Source organism: Corvus hawaiiensis, chromosome 6, assembly GCF_020740725.1.
Source record: "Corvus hawaiiensis isolate bCorHaw1 chromosome 6, bCorHaw1.pri.cur, whole genome shotgun sequence".
Classification (NCBI taxonomy): Eukaryota; Metazoa; Chordata; class Aves; order Passeriformes; family Corvidae; genus Corvus; species Corvus hawaiiensis.
The window spans coordinates 57,777,781-57,797,114 of NC_063218.1; the positions used below are offsets into that span (position 1 = coordinate 57,777,781).

The 19,334-nt window shown below is 36.5% G+C and overlaps 1 protein-coding gene across 4 annotated transcripts in view; it reads right to left on the reverse strand.

Annotated features, from left to right (window-relative positions):
• Nucleotides 1–19,334, reverse strand: part of ELP4 (elongator acetyltransferase complex subunit 4) — a 136,687-nt gene that overhangs the window by 91,564 nt on the left and 25,789 nt on the right. For 3 of the 4 annotated variants that reach the window (XM_048307260.1, XM_048307261.1, XM_048307262.1), the window contains 4 exons: nt 18,161–18,292; nt 13,725–13,864; nt 5,889–5,973; nt 827–1,015 (listed from right to left, as the gene is read on the reverse strand). In XM_048307260.1, coding sequence (XP_048163217.1) covers nt 827–1,015; nt 5,889–5,973; nt 13,725–13,864; nt 18,161–18,292 — 546 coding nt within the window. The remainder of the gene's footprint in view (nt 1–826; nt 1,016–5,888; nt 5,974–13,724; nt 13,865–18,160; nt 18,293–19,334) is intronic. The other variant, XM_048307263.1, reaches the window with a different exon arrangement.

The window sequence follows — 19,334 nt, forward strand, 5'->3', positions numbered from 1 at the left end:
AATCTATTGATAAACTCACCTACTATGAAAACACTTTGCATAATACGCGGTTTTATCCAGTACTTTTTTTACTATAATCAAATCAAATATCTAAAATTATAGGTTCTCTATTCACTGAGAATAATAATTTTGCTTTTGTAAGTTACATTACCACTCGCAGAACAGAAGACTATCTACATTTTTCCTTTTGTTAAAAAGGTTTATTTTCAGAAGATACATTTAAGTCTCCATATATTATCAGGAAGAATGCTGTTAATTGCTTCTCATTTTGCTGTTGGGAAAGCAACTCTGATGCCATAACTGGATTGCTCCTGGCCCCAATACAAGAGGATATTAGAATTACAGAGCAAACCTGTACCTTTCAGTTCCTGGCTTTAAAACCAAGATCAGGTACCATCATAATGAGCATGAGACAGATAAAGACAGTGGACTGAAAAGCCTTGTACTGATAGTCCAAAAAGCATTTTGAAGGCACTGGAAAAGTGCATAGAGACGTTGCAAAAAAATAAGTGGAAAAGAGATTACTATAGGTATTTTCTTTGCTTTTCTACAGTTTCTGGAATTCTGATAGTCTTTCAAAAAAGGAGTTAAGACCCTTGGTAAAACTGTTCCTAAAAATAATTTTATACTTAGGTCTTTGTAGATTTTGCAGCACAACTCTCCCACAAAAGAATAAAGCGTAACAGATAGTCATGTTTTAAGTTCACCCTTTGAGCAAAAAGACTTTAAAAAATGTCCAAAATTGCATTTTTTTCCCTACCATAAGCTTTAAACTTTTGCTAAGTGATGTGTCAGCTCTGAAATCCAGAAAAAGCAGCATTCCTACCTGGATAAGGTGAGCGGGCACTGTGATGATGCAGGCTGACAAAGATTTCCTGAGCAGGCCACGGAGAACATACAGAAATTTTGTAAGGCTATGAGTATCTTCAGGAGTATCACTGCAACAAATGTCATCACCCCACAATATGGAACCCAGACTCTGAATTCCTATCCTCAAAACATTCCTTTGTTTTTTCTATTGGAAAAAAAAAAAGAAGTCATTTGTTATTTCTTAAATGCTAGGAGGAATACCGTTTCTAGAATGCATATCCATAATCGTTGTGTATTTTATGTAATCACAGTAATCTCAGTCGATCTTATACAAATTGCAAATGGAATGGCATTTTTTTACTGCTTAGATACCATGCTATGTTGGATAAGCAAGTACAAATGTAATAGACACATGGAAATACAGAGAACTATTAATTTGCATTTTACCAGCTAAATATAAGTATATTCTGACATAAAATCCAGTAACACTAGGACCTTTTATGTCCTTTCTCTCCTCCATCACTGTCTTAAAAAACACGTTAAAGAGTTATTTTCTCCCAGTTCTAAGACAGTCTGCTGGAAGTGCCTGAGAGCAATCAAACACAACTTCTCCCTTTATTTTCACCTTTCTGCTGCATTACTTTCATAACCTGACTACTCTGACTGTTTGCTTTTTCTGCTCCTTCTGAGTGAACAAGGTCAGTGCCTTACCTCACCAACACATGGGCCTGTCACTGTCTTAGAAGTCTCCAAGTATCATCTACATTGCTTTCAACTCCTTCCCACTAACGAAGGAAGTTTTACCCACAGCTGCGGAAAAACAGAGTCTGATGGGGACATCAGCAAACTGTCTCTTAAGGACCACACCTTGACATGAGAGCTTCTGGTCTGCTTTAGATACCTACTGGGTACTGGAATCTATGCTGTCCTGACAGACAAAATCCTGAGCAGTCCCATGTGTTACCTACTTAAAGCCAGTTTGCTGCCCTGCAGGAGGCTGGCAGAGGAGCATCCAACAGAGGCAGTGGCTAAGATAAAGCTCCTCTTCTGAAGGGACAGATTATGAAGCCAGAGTTGTAACTTGTTCATGCAAAGTAAAATGTTATCTCCCGTAATGACAACTCTCATTTCTGCTTATTTGATGTGACCTTTCCTGGTGATCTTTGGAAAGGATTTCATATATATTTGCTATCAACAGCTGAGAGAAAGACAATGAACTCCCTTATTGAAAGACTTCCTGCACAACGTGATGAAAGAAACATTTCTAGAGTTCAGGGTTCATACTTAAAGATCAGCTTTCTTTATTTATACACAGACACACATACATAAATACTAATTTTGATAAGTAAAATCTTGCAGGTACTTTTCACTACAGACAAGTGTTTTGATAAACTGTAGATATTAATTTCCAACAGCTAGAATAAACAGCAACTATCAAGCACAAAACACTCCACAGCTGCTCTGGAAATCCAGAGGAAAGGTTTTGACAAGACAAGAGGCTACTCTTCCAAATGCTTCCTTACCCATATTGGGTAGACAGAGCCTGGGTTGTGAGACACAGTCAGTACCACATGGCTCTGCATTTATCCAGTTGTGAGTCTTACACAGGCAGCTGATCTGCCAATTCACTTCCAGTCTCTGGGAAAGCAATCTCTGTTTCAGCTCTGGCAGATTCTTTAGTCTCGGGGTTTGCAGGCTTTTAGGCTTCAGTTATGAAAAGTTAACTGTTTACACTGCTGTATGCAGATCATGACAACAGAACAGGATAATACAACACAACCTGACTTCTCCGTAGGGTATTCCCTAGGCTCAGATGTTCAGTTTTTAAAAGAATAGCAAAAATAGAAGTTTTAGTCTAATATTCTTCAATTACTTCAGATCAGAGCAGATTCAGGCAGTTCATGATGTGCATTTAAGCAAGAGAAAAAAAACAGGCATTTAAGAAAACTATTTTATTCAGACATCATGGATATTGACCAGGCACAGAAAGTGTTACAGTGTTTCAAAATTTCAGCACAAACATACATAAAACTTACAGAAACTTTTTAAAGGAGAAAAACATTTTTTTCTTATAGGAGCATCCATAAGAACAACACACAGAGGAAAAAAATGTTCTCTTACTGCACAGAGGATAACAGATGCTTCGTTCACAACATCAAATCATAAGAGTAGTAAAAGATAAAGCTATTCAAACACCAGATAATGTCAGATGTATTTATTTTGGCCAATAATGGAACTTCTACCAGTATAATTCTGTCAGGCCCACACAGCCCTGACAGTTTATTCTGAAACTGGAATATAAGAAAAGCAGAAGTCTAACATTCTCCCACAACAAGCCTGCTGTAAAGAGTAGGATAACATTTTTTTTAGATATACCACTAGATCTTTTATATTCACATTAGTGTGGAAGCTTGGATTTATTTTCTAATTTCTTTTCACTTTTTTCATGTAATTTTCAACAATTACCCTGAAAGCCCCTCAACTTGAGCTCCAAAGTATACAAAAGAAATGTTAAGGAAATAGTTGCCTATTAAAACTCTGATGTCAAACATGAAAACCCCAAAATACTCTGAAACAAAGAGGTACCATTCTGTGTAACTTAATGCCATGATCAGTGTATAAAGGATTCAACCTTAATGATCAGCAGCAAAGAGTTACTGGGAGTTTTTAGAAAGGATGTAAACCTGATGCTTGTATTTGCAGCTTATAGGTAATTCAAACTCTGATTTTCCAAATAGACCTTAGCAAAGGTATTCCAGTCAGTGTGAAGAAATAGGTATTGCTTTGGTCAACTTCGACCAAACTTTTCTGTATCCTCATACCTCAAACAGGAATTATTGTCCTAAGGTCCACAAAGCCATGCAGGACAGTCAAAAAAATATTAACCTACAATGGCCACCTGCAGATGGTTCTACAAAACTAATGTTAACTAACCATACTAGGTCCCAGAGACGCCTGACCATCTTATCAAAGGTCTACTAAACCTCTAATGGTTGTTTGCACTAATTTTCCTAATTGTGTCATCTCTCAGCTGGGGTAAGTCGCATTCAGCTCACTTTTCTTCACACCCCTCTTCCAATAAAAGAGTAAATCTAAGTATCATTGGCATATTGTTGTGAAAGTAGGCAAAAATATCTGAAAGTTTTACCAGTCAGGTAAAAGATTATTTGGGGGTGGGGGGCATACATGCACAAACTTCTCAGAAGCTTTTATGATTTTATATGGCAATTATACACAGGTCCAGAAGAATACAGGCTGTTCCTTACTCTACAATCTTCATACCTTCCTACTTAAACAGCATTTCTGAGGGCTCAGTAAATAGAAGAGGATATGAAAGAGCAGAGAATTGCTCAGAGATTTGGCAGATAAAAGATCCAAGGTGTGTTCTGGGCCACTACTACATTCAAGTCTGGACATATGTTTAAGAAGGCTTTTAAATGTACAAAATTGAGTGTACAAAGAAAGATGATGCATAGGGAAAAGTGGAATATTAAAAGAAAGTAATAGAAACCACTCCAGGAAATCATATGCATTACCTCCCTTGAAACAGAAAGAACTACATAGGGCTAATGGCTTTCTAGGTCAATAAACTGGCCTGAAAAATGACTTTTCTAACTTTTAAAGCTTCACCTTAGAAACTTATATGTATTATTTAGCCCACATATATTTTTACATTCATCTCAGTAAAAGTTCTGGTTTTTGTTTTATTGACACTCATAAGACATTTTGAAATGCTCAACAAAAAGTAGAGAAAATAATGATCAGTGATGTTTAATTTTTCCCTACTTGCAAGCAAAAACCCCCAAATGCTGGCTCTGAACAACATTCATTTTCTTATACATATATAAAGAGAAATAAGCACTAACAGTCTAATGTCTTCGGCAGGAGGCTGTCTGCTGGCTGGAGGCTGGCAGGGTGTTTGTTTCACCCAGGGCTCTGAGGCAGGAGGAGCATCCCCGTGCTGCACAGGAGGATGACACACATGCCTGTTGCCATGGCTACCACAGCGCGAGGGAGAGGGACCTGGCAGGGACCAATGGCCTTCTCCAGACTGGCACTGCCACCGAAGGAAAGGCAAACCCTCCCAGCCATCTCAGCAGAGACTGAGCGCTGAGCACAAACAACCGACATTTACACACCAGTGCTCTGTGCAGGTAATGTTCCTGAACCTCACTGTTAGACACGAAAACATCCTTTCCAGCATTAGCTCCCCTGCAAAAATGATTCCTAAGATACTGGACTGGTACACAGACTTGTATTAAATAATTTCAGGCTCTCCAGTGTCTATACTAATTGACTTCTACTGCAGGAAAATTTCTATTGTGCAACAATAATTATCTTTCAATTAAGCATCAATATATACAGTTTATTATATTATTTCCATCAACTCCAAAGGACTCCCATGTTACTGAACATGACAAAGAATAACTGATAGGGCACTGCTCAAATTAGAAAATCAGTCAAATCAGATTATGTCCTTACACTTAAAATGTTTCTGATTACCCATATTATGCTTTATGAAGACTACAGAGATCTTTGGAAGGTTGAAAAGCTGTTTTGATTTGTAAACTGAATTCTGAATTACCGTTCTTATTTCTTTACTTCTCTTTCAATGCTCACTAAATAAAGGTACCACCGTTCAATTAATTCAAAAATTCACTCCAGTAAAACAACAATGAAAAAATCTGAAAGTTTAAGGGTAAATGTTTAACCTCAATAATCTTGAACAGATTATTGCCAAAGCAATAATTTGAAAAACAAATATTGCAGGGGAAAATGTGTTTTGCTTAATTACATTATATTTGGCCATCCATTTATTAGCTAATTGCACAGAAAATGCATTTTACTAATGCTGTCTTACATACCTTTCTTGCATGGTCCTGCATATCTGTAACAGGTAAAAACTCAAAAGAACCTTAAAACATGAACAACGCTATTTATTTTGGTTCTTTACTTTAGCAATGCTTAGAAACAATTTGTTCCTTATTAAGGAACAAGGTCCAAGACCTTGTGCCACTCCTGAAAAGCCAGAAAACAGTAGTTACAGGATTAAAGAGGAGTATGAGGGTCTTCAGTACCTGGGGATCAGAGCCATCAAAGCCTTCCTGGGAAATGATCCTCTGAATGGACTGAAGCAGCCTTGCGTAACCATTGTTCATATTACTGTTGGTAAGAAGAAATATTTTAGTTACACATTTTCATACTCTCCTATATGTCTCTAACAGATGTATAAAAAATAAATATGAGCAGGTACAGCTTTCACTGCACGTGTCATATAGAAAAGAAGTGTCAGAGAAGGAAAAAAACCCCAAACTCTTTGAATAAAGTTGACATTATAAGCAGTTGTGATTGCTTCATATTAACTAGTTCAGTGCTCAGACATTTAGTGAAAGCTAAAATCTCCAGGGATTAAGATAACTTAATTATGTCAGGCTCACTTACATCTAGAAGATTAATGATTTAATGTATCAACTTAAAGTTGAAACCATTACAGCCCAGTACTAATCTTCTGTAACTGACAAAGATCTACCCAGTTGTTATTCCAAGTATACCTAATCAATGCCCTGATGAACAGAGTTGACTTTCTGTGAAAATTTTCCTCTATTTTCACTGCTTTATTTGCCTGACAGCAAAATTGCGAGGTAGCATTTATTCTATGTATTGTTTAGAAAATGTAATATAACATTCAGAAAAACAAACAAAAGCAAACTGATGGCTAAAAATGGATTTAAGCAGACTTAAAACAAAATGAAAGTTCAGCAAATCATCTTGTCATACTTAGAAGCCCTTTACTTTCAAAGAGCAATTCAGGTGCTCACTTCTAAAAGACACATACTGTTTTCTTAAATCCCATGGAGCACACTGGCTTGGCTGTCTTGGCTTGATGCAGGTTCCTCACTGCAGCTTATGCCCTTCTATCTTTTCTGGTTTCGACATTTTCTTCCAGTCTCACTAATTACCATCAAGGGTTGAGGATTCAAACCTCTTGCTATACTTCTTGGGAAATATGACAGGTTATTTTGAAAATTTTGCCTCTAAAAATATTGTTGTTTGCTCTATCATTTATATCTGGTCTGGTAAGAGCCCAGGTTGGAGGGCACCTTGAGAGACCACCTGGCCCAAACATTAATGAAATGATTCCCACTACTTTACTAAAAGCCTAGACTGTTATCCAAATGCATTTTACTGATGAATAAACCCAAATAAACTTGCTTTCATCCCTTGGCCCAGGAGAGAATTCAACTTTTCTGAGAAGCATGTAAGAATTGCAATGATCTGTCTTTGGACCATTGCTGCAACTCAAAATTCTACGTTTCCTTTAAGGAAACAGCATCAGCCCAACCCCCGCCCCCCAATATACTTGAGTTATAAACATCTACAATCAAAAAAAGTCATGTAGTCCTAATAAATTTGAGTTTTGAAATACTCAGTGTCAAAAAACATTAAGAGATGAACTTTCTCTGATATGAACACAAAGGAGAGTTTCCAAATTAAACTCTATTTATTTTTGTTTCAGATTTAGTACCCTAGAAGGCTACTGTTTAAACTGGTGTACCTTAATAATTGAATACTCTTTATGAAATTCAGAGCTGAAAATTAACTGGCAGTATATAATCTCAACACGATATTTCATATTTCAAAGTCTGCCTTGCTATACAAAAAAAGGAGCACCTCAAACAGGGAAGTTTAACTTGTGAAGTCCATTACTTTCCTAGTGTTTAGTTGCAAAAGGAATGGCTATTAAATATTTTATCTACACTGCCTGGCAGCTGTCAGTTTACAGGGTGAACTTTAGCCCCCACAGTAGCCAAAATTCTCTGTGTCTTTACATTATCACAACAGATAAATTTTTTTGCCAGAGAATATACTGCAATCAAAATATTTGCTCATTTCTGATTCATTACTAACCTGTTTTTAAAAGTTAGTGGATAAAAGAATAAAATAACCAAAGCACTAGCAGGATTAAGGGGTGCCAAAATGAAAACAAACCAATAAAATAGATCTTCAATTAATCTATCAGAGAGAGATTTGCAGCAAAGAAAGAATTTAAAAAAAACGGTAATGCGTGTAGATTTTTTAAAAATGTAAAACCAGGTGCTCTTCTACCTCTTTCTAAAATATTAATGGTTTACTTGAATTTGACCCATCTTACACAAATAAGAACATGAAAAATATTGTAGGAACACTATTTATAAAAACAAGTTGCATTACCCTTCTGGCCATGTTTGTCACAATATTTAAGGAAGGAAATAAGATTTTTCTCATTTTCCAATTTCTAGTCTTTTTTTGGTTTTGTTACTAAACACCATTTGATTTTGATAATGAGTTTAAACAATTCCCTCTTTACTTTTTTTTGTTTAGCACTTTAGTAATGGATAAAGCAGGAGCTGGCAAGAAGGTATCCTGGTTACAACAAAGGCTCTGACTTCTCTGCTGATAGTTTCCAAGCAGTTAACAAAGGTTAGGTTATCAAGGGTATGACAAATAGCCTTGTTATGTAAAAGGAGACACCATTAGGCAAGACAGTCAAACCTGTTTTATCTAAATTTATGGGTAAATCTAGACTCTAGATAAATTTATTCTTTTTTCAAAAGCACATACATTCTTCAGGTAAAACTTACAAGTATTACTGAGAAACTACAACTTCATTATTTGGTATCCTTTGATTATCAAACCTTCTTGTTTGGTAACTGCACTGAAGAAGGAGACTAGAAGCAGAGAGAAAGAAAACAAGTGCTGTCTGCAATGCACTGAGTCACCAGAGAGGATATTCCTGCCTTCCTGTTAAGTATCAGCTCCAGCAGTGCAGCGACCAGGACATCAGAATATCCTGGCAACAACCACCGGAGAACAGTTGCTGTCAGCCACACACCTCTGTAAACCCGGGCCCAGCATTAGCACCGGGACAGAACTGCCCTTCCCCAATATAAAAATGAGATAAGACAGAGAAGGTTTATGCCTTCTTTTGGCACCAAACACCCAGTCCCATTTACTACTTCCTTTAAGAGAACTGGCTTCACAATCTGTCTTCAATTAAATTTTATCATGGGGAAATGAACTTCTATCCATCTTGAGTGATTATCCAAAGGGAAGTCTGCGGTCTAATTTAGCCATCAGGTGTCAGAACTGCAGATAGGAGAGCAAATATGGCTATTAAATGTTATACCTACACTGTCTGGCAGGTGCCAGTTTAACAGGGTACCTTTTGCCCCTCCCTCCGTCAAAAAACAGGTACAAACACACATGTGAAAACACAGGAGAGAAAAGGAGGATCGATCCAAACTTTAAGGTGAACAAACAATGCTGATAATCTCCAAAACTCACTTTTAATTGCAAAGTAAAAGGTCACTTTTAATCTAATCATTCGAACAATCACCTTTCTTTCCAAGTCCATAAACAAACCAAGTGCTTGTGTGGATAGCCAGAGAGGGACATATGTACAAATCTATATGATTTCTCAAAAGGGCCAAGAGTTTCTGGCCCATATAAAGTCCCTACATCTCTGATCTTGCAAGGGAAGCTCTGTAATTATCTCAAAAAAGACATTAGCTACAGTTACAGAGACAGTTCACTCACTGAAGAACAGTTGAAATAAAATGGGTTTCTTAATGTGGTGCTAGAGAATTAGAAGCATGAGGATGATCTGGTCCTTTTTATAAATACAAACATATTTTTATGTCACAAAACATTATGACAAAAGGTCTTTCTTATTAAAAGATGCAGCATTGTTTTTCCAAGGATTGTAAAATATATGTTCAGTAGACTCTTGTTTCTGACAGGAAGCTATATAAGCTGTATAACAAAATGTGGTACATTACTATTCTTGTATATTTTCTGTTATAAATGCATAATCTGTTGTTACATCCTGGGGTGGTGAAAGGAAAAGAGAGCAAAGAATTGTTCTTCTGGCTCCAAACCGCTTCCCAAAGAAAAGGAGGGTGGGGGAAGAGATGTTCCAAACTTCAAGGAGGAGAAATGAAACCTAAGGTCCTCCAAAACTAGTCACCCTCTAACTGAAAAATAAAGGGAAAAGTAAGGCTGGTCAACAAGCTGAATTCTACATGCATCTAAACAAGTTTTGGATTAAGTACATCCTTTGAGGACCATAAATTACATTAAAAAGTAGCAGGTTTCTATCAGGAAAAGAGAAAAAAGCCTCACCCAAACTGGACACCACTTAGGGAACACCTTGCTCACATCAGTATGTGTGATAATTTAATCAAAAAGGTGCAATTAAAAAAAACCTCGAGCTTCTAAAATCTCTTTACAATGATGAGGCTGTCATTGCTCATGACCTTCATGTGGGATGTGTGTAGTGGGTTAGGTGCACTTTCCATGACGAGTACCTGAGAGAAGATGCCTCTTCAATGGCTGTAGTTACACGACTAGAACAATTTATTTCAGCCTGAGCTTAAACCATGCTGTGCTCTGCAACATTATAAATATTTAGAATGGAACATGTAAGATAAAATAATGTGGAAACATTTAGAGAAGATGGAAAAGGTTTTTTTTTCAGCTAATTCCTAATTTTTTGCAGGTTTGATACTATAAAGAAGCATCATGTCTCAACAATAACACCATTCATTTATGGAAAACTATATACTAGACGAAACTATTAGTTTCTACTTCCTCTTCAGTATTAGTGATCAAAGCAAAACATTCTTGGATTTAAAAAAACCCACAACACACCGTTGCTTTTGGTCTCCACTCCTACACAATTTAAGTGAAAATTTCATTCCAAAATATCTTTACTGATACATATCTTGCAAAGTATACCCTTCAGAAAGTCATGAAATCTTCTGCAAACATCTCATAATATAGAGCCTATTAGTGTAAATTATTTCAATAATGAACTATCCCCTTTTCAAAAAATGCTTCCTTATTTTTGTCAGCTTCCACTGGTAATTTTCTGTCAATCTTCTTTTGATATCTTAAATCAAAAGAAAAACAGTATTTTTAGAGATTTTCTGAACTTCAAGTAATTTTTGTAACTTTTAAAAAATTTCCTTTCAGGCTGTCAGTACTTTTTTGAGGTACCATCAGCTTGATAGAGATTTTTCAATGCTAGACAGGCAATCAGCATTATGTAAACGGGGATTTTTTTGGTTATGGCTCTAACCATAGTCTGAGAACCACATGCTTAAGAAATTATATGTTCTAAGTGGAGACATTCTAACCAGCCATGGCTGTGCTCCTTGTTCATTGTAACACAGAGCAAGAGTCCAAGCTCCCAGTAGGACCTTCAGGCAATCCAAGATAAGGTCTAATACAAGTTGTTGACTTCTATTGAAAGGTGACTATTATGTGACTGCTTTCTTTAAAATCATTGTCTAGTTAACCAAGAGAACAGAAATTTTTACTATTCTATAATATATTGAAGTTAGATTTAAAAGCCTGAAGCATTCAACTGATTTTCCAAACAGTAAAGCCAGCAAAATAATATCCCTTCCCTCCCACTTTTTAAAATGAAATCATGCTGACAGGACTGTGAACTCATTTTCATTCCATGAGAAAAGAATGCTTCCTTCGGAATTTCATCACAGAACTTGTAAAAAATACAGTACAGCTGGGTTTTTGTAAAAGCATGAACTTACTGAAAGCAGTGAAATAACTGCTAACATTCATATGTAGTATTGGGTTTAATACATCATGACTAATGTGAATTAAAGAAACACAAAGACAGGGATGAAAAGGGACCTCAACAGGTCTGACAGATGTTTACCTAGCTTGTCCTTAGAAATTTTCAGTGATGGAGATTCTACAGTACTCCCAACTTGCATGGCAACTTCTTGTGCAAATCATTAGATAAACATCTCCACATGTCCAGCTGGTATTTCTACCACCACAATTTACTGTAGCCCATGACTGCAGAGGACAGAGTTACTTCCTCTGTATTTCAGCTTTTAACTCTGCTTCGATTTTTCCAAGAACTTCCATTCTTCTTTTTAAGCTTTATATCAGGGACTGTAATTTTGAAAAATTCTTCCTTCCCACCTTGTCTTAACACTGACCTAGTACAACCTCTTTAAAATAAGGAATCCAAAACCAACCATGTTTGTGGTCAGAAATGACAATAATCAAAGTCAGAAGACAAATGATCTACCATAAAGAAAGAGATGTACACAACTCTACAATTCCCACAGATTTCTAAGAGCCCACTATCCCCAATGTGTGCTTTATTTCTCCCTGTTCCTTATCACATTGTTTTTAGACTGCATGACAATGTTTAGAATGGTACCTTGGTACCTCCCTTACTCCCAACAACACAATTTTTTCATTTCAGCAGGAGAGGCTTCCTGAAGGAGACCCACGTTGAGGGTGCAGGGAGAGGAAAAGGAGATAAGCCTTCCAAAGTCCAGCTTTATTTGATCAGGTTCCTCACCTCATCACTCTGTGCTCTACCAATTTGCCAAGAAAATTGCATAAATCCAACCTTTCTGTCAGACTTAAACTAAAAACAAGAACAGAACTCCCATAGTAAGAATGATGCACTTTTATCGGGCTAGCACACAAGGACAATATCAGCAGTAAGCAAGGCTTACAACATCAAAGGCATAAAAGTTAAAGTTCACTTCTTATACTAAACTGATGAGTTAATTTGATTTTCATGTAAAATGAACAGGTACTCAACAACCATATAGTTACTGGAATGAAGCCCAGAGTCACAACATTCTCATTAGCTGGAGAAGAGAAGAGAAAGTGAGTTAAATTGCTCAATAACAGTAACAACACTTGCAACCTATCTGTCAGATATTCTTATGTCTATCCCCTATTGCTCTGCTAGTAAAAATTAGTAATTATACATTGGTTCAAATATTTATTATAGAAAGAATAAAATAGAAGTTTTCTGCTTTCTCTTAAAAGTGGGGTTTTTTTTACAGTATCACAAGAATTTACTTTACAAAGCAGTGACATTTGATCATGTAACAGTACAAATTAGATAGAGACTTGGCTTTTGCTTTGCTACAGCTCTAAGAAAGGTGGTTCATACTGCACATCTTTCATAAATCTGAGGTTTTATATTTGAGTGTACTGCAATGGAAATCAATCCCAATGAAGCACACCACACTGCCTTCAGGAGCTGGGCCTATACACTGGGATCTATAAAGATAGGTATCATATAAATTCAGTGACTGGGCTGGACAAAGAAACTGCTGGCTCAGCCTTGATATTTGACTTGACTTGAAGTGTCTCCAAGAAAGATACAATGGACATGTGTCTACAGGCTAACATGAGTCTTTGCTACTGTCACTCATTTTTTCTCGGTCTTCCTTAATTCACCACTGATAGACATAAACATAGTAAGTTATTCATTCAGAGAAGAGTTTGAATAGGAAATGTTTTGTAAGACATAATTAGTGATTGTAATTTTATTCACAGTATATTGTATTTTCCTTAGGTGAAGCTGTAGGATGTAAGAAGTAAAAGCACATCATAAACTAATCTAATCCAGCATTCTAAGCTATGTAGGTCAAGAATGGCCTGTCTCCTAAGCCCTAAAAACTGCACAGATATCTTCCCAAGACTGATAGCCACCTGACAAGCACATCCCCGAGCTGATGGGGCACGGTGCTCAGGGAGTATTCTCAGACAGACAGGAACAGTTCTCCCCAGTCCCCACACTCGGCTGTCAGTAGGGCTGGGCTGAACATGCAGCTGTGTCCTAGGCTGTCCTAGCAATGTCTGCCCTAATTGTCCCTGCCAACGTGCTCCCTCCCCCAGCCGGGAGCAGAGCTCTGTCTCCGTGCCACTGCAGGCGTGTGGCACTGAGCGGGACCCACGGCCCCGCTGCTCCTGACCCCGCTGCATTACCACAGCGCTTTTCACGGCAAACGTAGAAGCAAAAATATCCTTTCCTGCCAACGTGCAGACAAAATCTAAACACACAACAGAACCATTGTATCAAAACTTACCATGTTTTCATTTTAGGCTCGAAAGACAATTCTTCATGAAGGTAAAAACTGTGCCATTTTATGGACTGACACAGTTCTGGAGACATTTTTTTAGAAATATCATAATAATGGCCAAACTTCGTATATGTTGTTGGGCTGGCCTGTGGAAACAACAATACTGATTACAGTCTTAATTACCTGTCAAAAGAAAGTAATTAACTAGCAATACGCTTCAAACCTCTGTTTTTCCCCATTCAGCCTAAATAAAAGTTTCAAGCAGAAAAACATTATCATATTTACTACTAAGTTTTTGTTCCCCTGTTGTCATGTGAATTTTCACAGAGAATTCAACCCTTACTGTTCCAAGTTGCATCATTAAAGTGCAGTCAGATAATTAAAAGAATGTATTTTTGCACATGTTCTAGACAGAAGATCACAAATTTGCAAAGGCCAGATCTATGAAATGTGCAGAACACCATGTGTTCCGCCTCTTTGATTTTTCAGTCTCTGAGAATTATATAGTGCTACAGAAATATTTTCAGCTGATTTGGTAAATGTTTCCTTTATTTATGATCAGTGAAAAAACCAAACCATTGCATCTCCATATAACTGATTTTAACAGAAAAATAGCAAATAGCTAAAAACTATTTTTAATTTTTGAAAATTGAATAAACAGTAGGTTGAGCATTACACACAAAAACTATGATTTGCCATAATGAAGATACATTTTCCTCAGATCTTAATTTTGGTATATAAAACATCATAAACCAAACTGAATATATACCTGGCCAGGAATTACGCATTTGGATGTGTTCTGCTAGTAAATAGAGGAAATGAACGCATGTATTTGTTCCACATTAATGAAATTCAGGATACAACCTGCAACATTATTTGAATTATACATGTGAAGTCAACCCCCCAGATTGTTACAACATATAATATTCAAGTAGAGAGTATCTTACCAAAAATGTATTAAACTGTTAAGATTAATTAGAATGACTTGATTTAGAGTAAATATTTTGAAATTATACTAATAGTTTTTAGGTCTGGTCAGTTACCAGAGAATATCAACAGTAACAATAACGCAATATTTTTCCTAGAATAACCAATGACCCCCAACTTTTAATTAAAATAAATAATTAGTTTTTAATTTAAAAAAACCCATGGAATATCTAGTCATAAAAGGCAAATCAGTTTTACTGAAAAAAAAAAAAAGATAGAAACTCACATTCCCTAAGTCAGTGTACCAATTTACTTATTGGTATCTGATTTTTAAAGTAGGCAGTCCAATGAAACATAACATTCTATCAAAATTTAAATATTTTTATGGTAAAATGTAACTTTATTCAAAATGAGGATTCTGAAAGCAATTTAAACAGGGGCTGTTCTTTGGCCTATAATCTATTCTTTATCCGGATTACAGATCAGAATGTTTTTACTGCAATCTCTGCCAGAGCTCATCTTTTTATTGTGTACTTCCAAACCCCCTTAATGTTTTAGAAAGGCCTTGACTAACTGAACTTTGATCTGATGTCTTCATTGAGAAAAGCTCCAGGTTGCCCATTTCAGATGCAAATCCTTACTGAGGCCCAATAGAGTTTAGTAAAGACAGCAAAAAAGAAGAAACAAGAAGTTTCCAGGATCCTCTTTGAGAATCCTGAGGCACATTGGTGTCCTTAATCCACCCTGCTGCATGGATTAAGGTAGGTGATAACCTCTCTTGATTCCAAAGAATGAGCACAGCGCCTACAAACTGGGTGGAGCCTGGGATTTGGCGCTAATAAACCCCCATAAAAGCAATAAAAGCTGGGTCCATGTCAGAAGGCCGTGAATAGGCCTCAGTGTCCTGCATTCCCAGGCTTAGCGGGAAGCTCGCAGAAAGCCTACCTGAATCAAGTAAGCATGAATAATCTGCCTTAGCAGAATGGCCATGGAGAGCACGGAGCACACACTGGCCATCCCTCTCAAGTTTGAGCTGATCAATTTATGACTGGACTGGAGTGGAGGCTCAGGCCAGCTCTTTCCTGGATTCCTGTTTTGAACAAGGAGAAATACACTAAATTGTCAGTGAGCAGAGCGTGCTTTTATGCTACCGTCTGCTGTTAATGTTTCTAATTGCAATACTAATGTGCTAGAAATCTCAGATTTAGGATGAATCAAGGCAGAAAATTGATTTCATGCTGTGACAGTTTATATATTGCCCCAAGAACATAAGCAGTTCATTCAAAAAAAAAAAAAAAAAAGAAAAGAAGAAAATAAAGAAAACCTCGCACTGTCTTGCATTGCAAAACAGGCTCTCCATATACTTAGAAGTTTAAATGAAATTCACCTCTGATACAGATGTAAATAACAAACTGGCAAAGGCACATCAGGCATAACAAGGCCTTTCACTCCAACAGATTTCTTATAAATCAATCTTTTTCTGATGAATGGTATGTGCAACATGTAGAGCGAAACTGTGACAGCTGTGAAGAGCACTAATACAATTACCATGCATAAGAACAAAAATGAGGTACCTGGCTAGTCTATATGGGGTCTAAAAAATGGAAAGGGAGTATCTGAAATACTAATCAAAATCTGTTATTACTCAGAAACAGTAACAAAATTAAGCATCAAAAATACCACAAAGACAGCTTTTACTCAGCATTCTTGCTCTGTATTTAGCCAGATAATGGATAGAAAAGTTTCTGCTATCATGTTTAGAGTTCTAGCTAAAAGCAAAGCTAATTTTTCTCTTTCACAGTTGAAACTATTTGACAGTAGTTTTTGGAAATGCACTGATATATCAGTTCAATCAGTTTGGAAAATATGCCTTGGAATTTTATTCAACATTGGTTTTTACCAGCGAAGGAAAATTTAAAGAATTAATCACAACCAAAGTTATTAATTAAATTATTGCACTAAATGTATTGCTGTGTGTAGCAAGGCAGTATCAGATTTTTCCTCAATGGAGTATATTCACCAATCAAATTAATATAGTACAGAGCCAAAATTTTATGATAACTGCAATAGAAAATACCAAAAAATATCAACTTCAAACCAATTTTTCACCAATTAAAATGTTCTGAGGAATTTTAAGCATAGATAGTTTAAGACTGGTATTTTGTGTGTTTTAATTTTTCAATAAATCTAACATACACATAAAAATATTGTACCTCAACTACTGCAAATGATCAGCATCCAATTCAAAAAGTGACAATAACAAGGGAAACTCCCCCAAAAAGACTGACCATCTTATTCTATCTTGTATAATCAATTTGCAATAATCAAGGGCATGTACATCATGCCTTTTCAAGAAATATTACATTAGTGCAAGAAGTGTTTACTGCTATGAAGTTCAAGAAGATGAGTGCACACCCAACTGAATTTTTAAATAATTTTTCTATTTTGTTTGAACATCAGAACACAATTTGTTAACAACATGCAATTGTTTTCATATCAATGTACAAGGAACTCTGCTAGATTTTAAAATAGACAAATTATTTTGGGGATGGTTCAGAGTGGCACAGCAAGCACCACAATAATAAAATTGATGAGATTATATGATTACCCTGGAGGCTGTTTGATTTGGCATGTCACCATATATAAGTCTTTTCTGACACAACTATATAGCCATGTCTGTGCAATTTCACAGAAAACCAAACATGCCAAGCCTTGTAAGATCATTTTGTCACATTCCAATTATGTTTTTAAGAATACAACTGAACTTATTAGGCAGGTATGACTACATCTAAACCAGAATTAATAAATGTAGGCTAAAATGTATAGACAAAGCTGGGATTTTATTCTGGATAGCCAGAAATGCTGTAATTTTGTTAAAGACTGATTGTGCCACTGGATTAAGTAAGAAAGTCACCAGCCATGGGAGATTGATTATTCACAAAACACTAACAACTGTAACCTCTGAAAGACTGAGCACTGAGCTCGTTTCTTACACTGTCCCAGCACAGTGATTAGTTTCCAGTGACAGTGAAGTTGATATAATCTCAAGTGCTTGCTTTAGTTGTTATGCACATGGATAAGCAGGTCAACAGTTGCTTCAACACAGTACCTTCACTACAGAGATCCAGTAAGTCGTGTTGATTAAACCTACTTAAGTAATTTGTGTACAACTAAATTTGGGCCAAGTTTGTAAGTGAGTGCATTATCCAAACTTTTATAAAAAGCTGCCTCAATTTAATAATACTCTTCGAAAAATCCCATGGAACTTAAATGTTGTTTATTTTAAAATTACTATTGTCTGTATAAAGTTTTAGAGATCCCGCAAACTCTCAAATTCCCTTTCTTTTTGTATCACTAGTAATTAAAACATTCAGTGGTGTAAGATAGTTTTCCCTCAAGAGGCAATCCTGTAACACTGTCCATTAGCAGTTCTGTTGCCTAGGTTCTCCTGAAAAACATTTGCTTTTCAAATTCATTTTGAGTGCAAGAAGAAAGATGTAGGAAATAGCTATTACCTCCATTTTTGGTAAATTTTGGTAACGCCAGGCTATTTTCATAGAATCATGAAAATCCTCAGACTTAACAGCTGCTGCTTCATCTCCCAATTCCTTCTGGTGGGTATCATCAAGCAAAGGGGCTGGAAGTTCCTACAGGTAGAGAGCAAAACAATGTCAGCTATCTACAGCAGAAATGGCAGTTCAGATTTTTATCCACACCCCCCTCCAGCTAGATAATGTAGTTATCTGAGTATAATGGGCAGTTGTAAAATCTGTAACAAAGCCTGATTAAAAGAACTCTCCTGGAAGACTGGCTCTTACTAATACTGAGCAGGAAAAAACCCCATGTAATTATTATAAGAAAAATGAACTATAGAAGTAAAAGAAAGAATGCAGAATGGAAATACCACATTTTGTACTCTACTTCATCTTGAGTAGCACTCGTATCCCTTTTTTTTAATCTTTCTTTAAAGGTTCATCTCCTAAACTACTCCATTTCTGAGTGTGGGTAAGTTCCCTGCATAGCAAATTTAAGCCTATTTTAACGTAAGATCTTTGTTAGCTCCTGTAAATCTTTCAAAAGTATCCAGCAGACCACAACAGCCTACAGACACCAGCTGAAATCCACTGTAACAGGATGGTTTGAATTTTCTCTTCTGCTAACCACTAGGCATCATATCTACTCATGATGGATATCTTATGAACACAAACACAGGAAAGGGAGGGGCAAATATTTAATCCTGGATATTTTAAAAGTTTCTAATGTACACTTTCTGCCTTTGCTGCACTGCTGAAAAAGCAAACAGCATGGGATGCATTCAGAATTTATGCACTGGGCTTCTACATCTACTAGGGCAATAAAGTGCAATGAAGTTTTCTGACCTAACTTTATCACACCCATCCCTGTAAGCTGGAGGGCACAGAATCTCTGTCTGCTTAAAAACAGAACAAGACTTACATGAAAACTATGTTTTCATTGAGCAAAGACTCTCGAGGAAGAACTGTGATATGCCTCAAGGGTTAAACCTACATAGAGCTAGCCAGTATCTCTGTTACAATGTATTGGGTGTGAAGACATAGAAAAACCAAATTTGAAAATTTTAGAAGAAGAATCTCGATGGAAAGATGGGATACACATCAAACACTGCACAAAGGCAGCGCTGATGCTGACCATAAACACCCACGACATTCA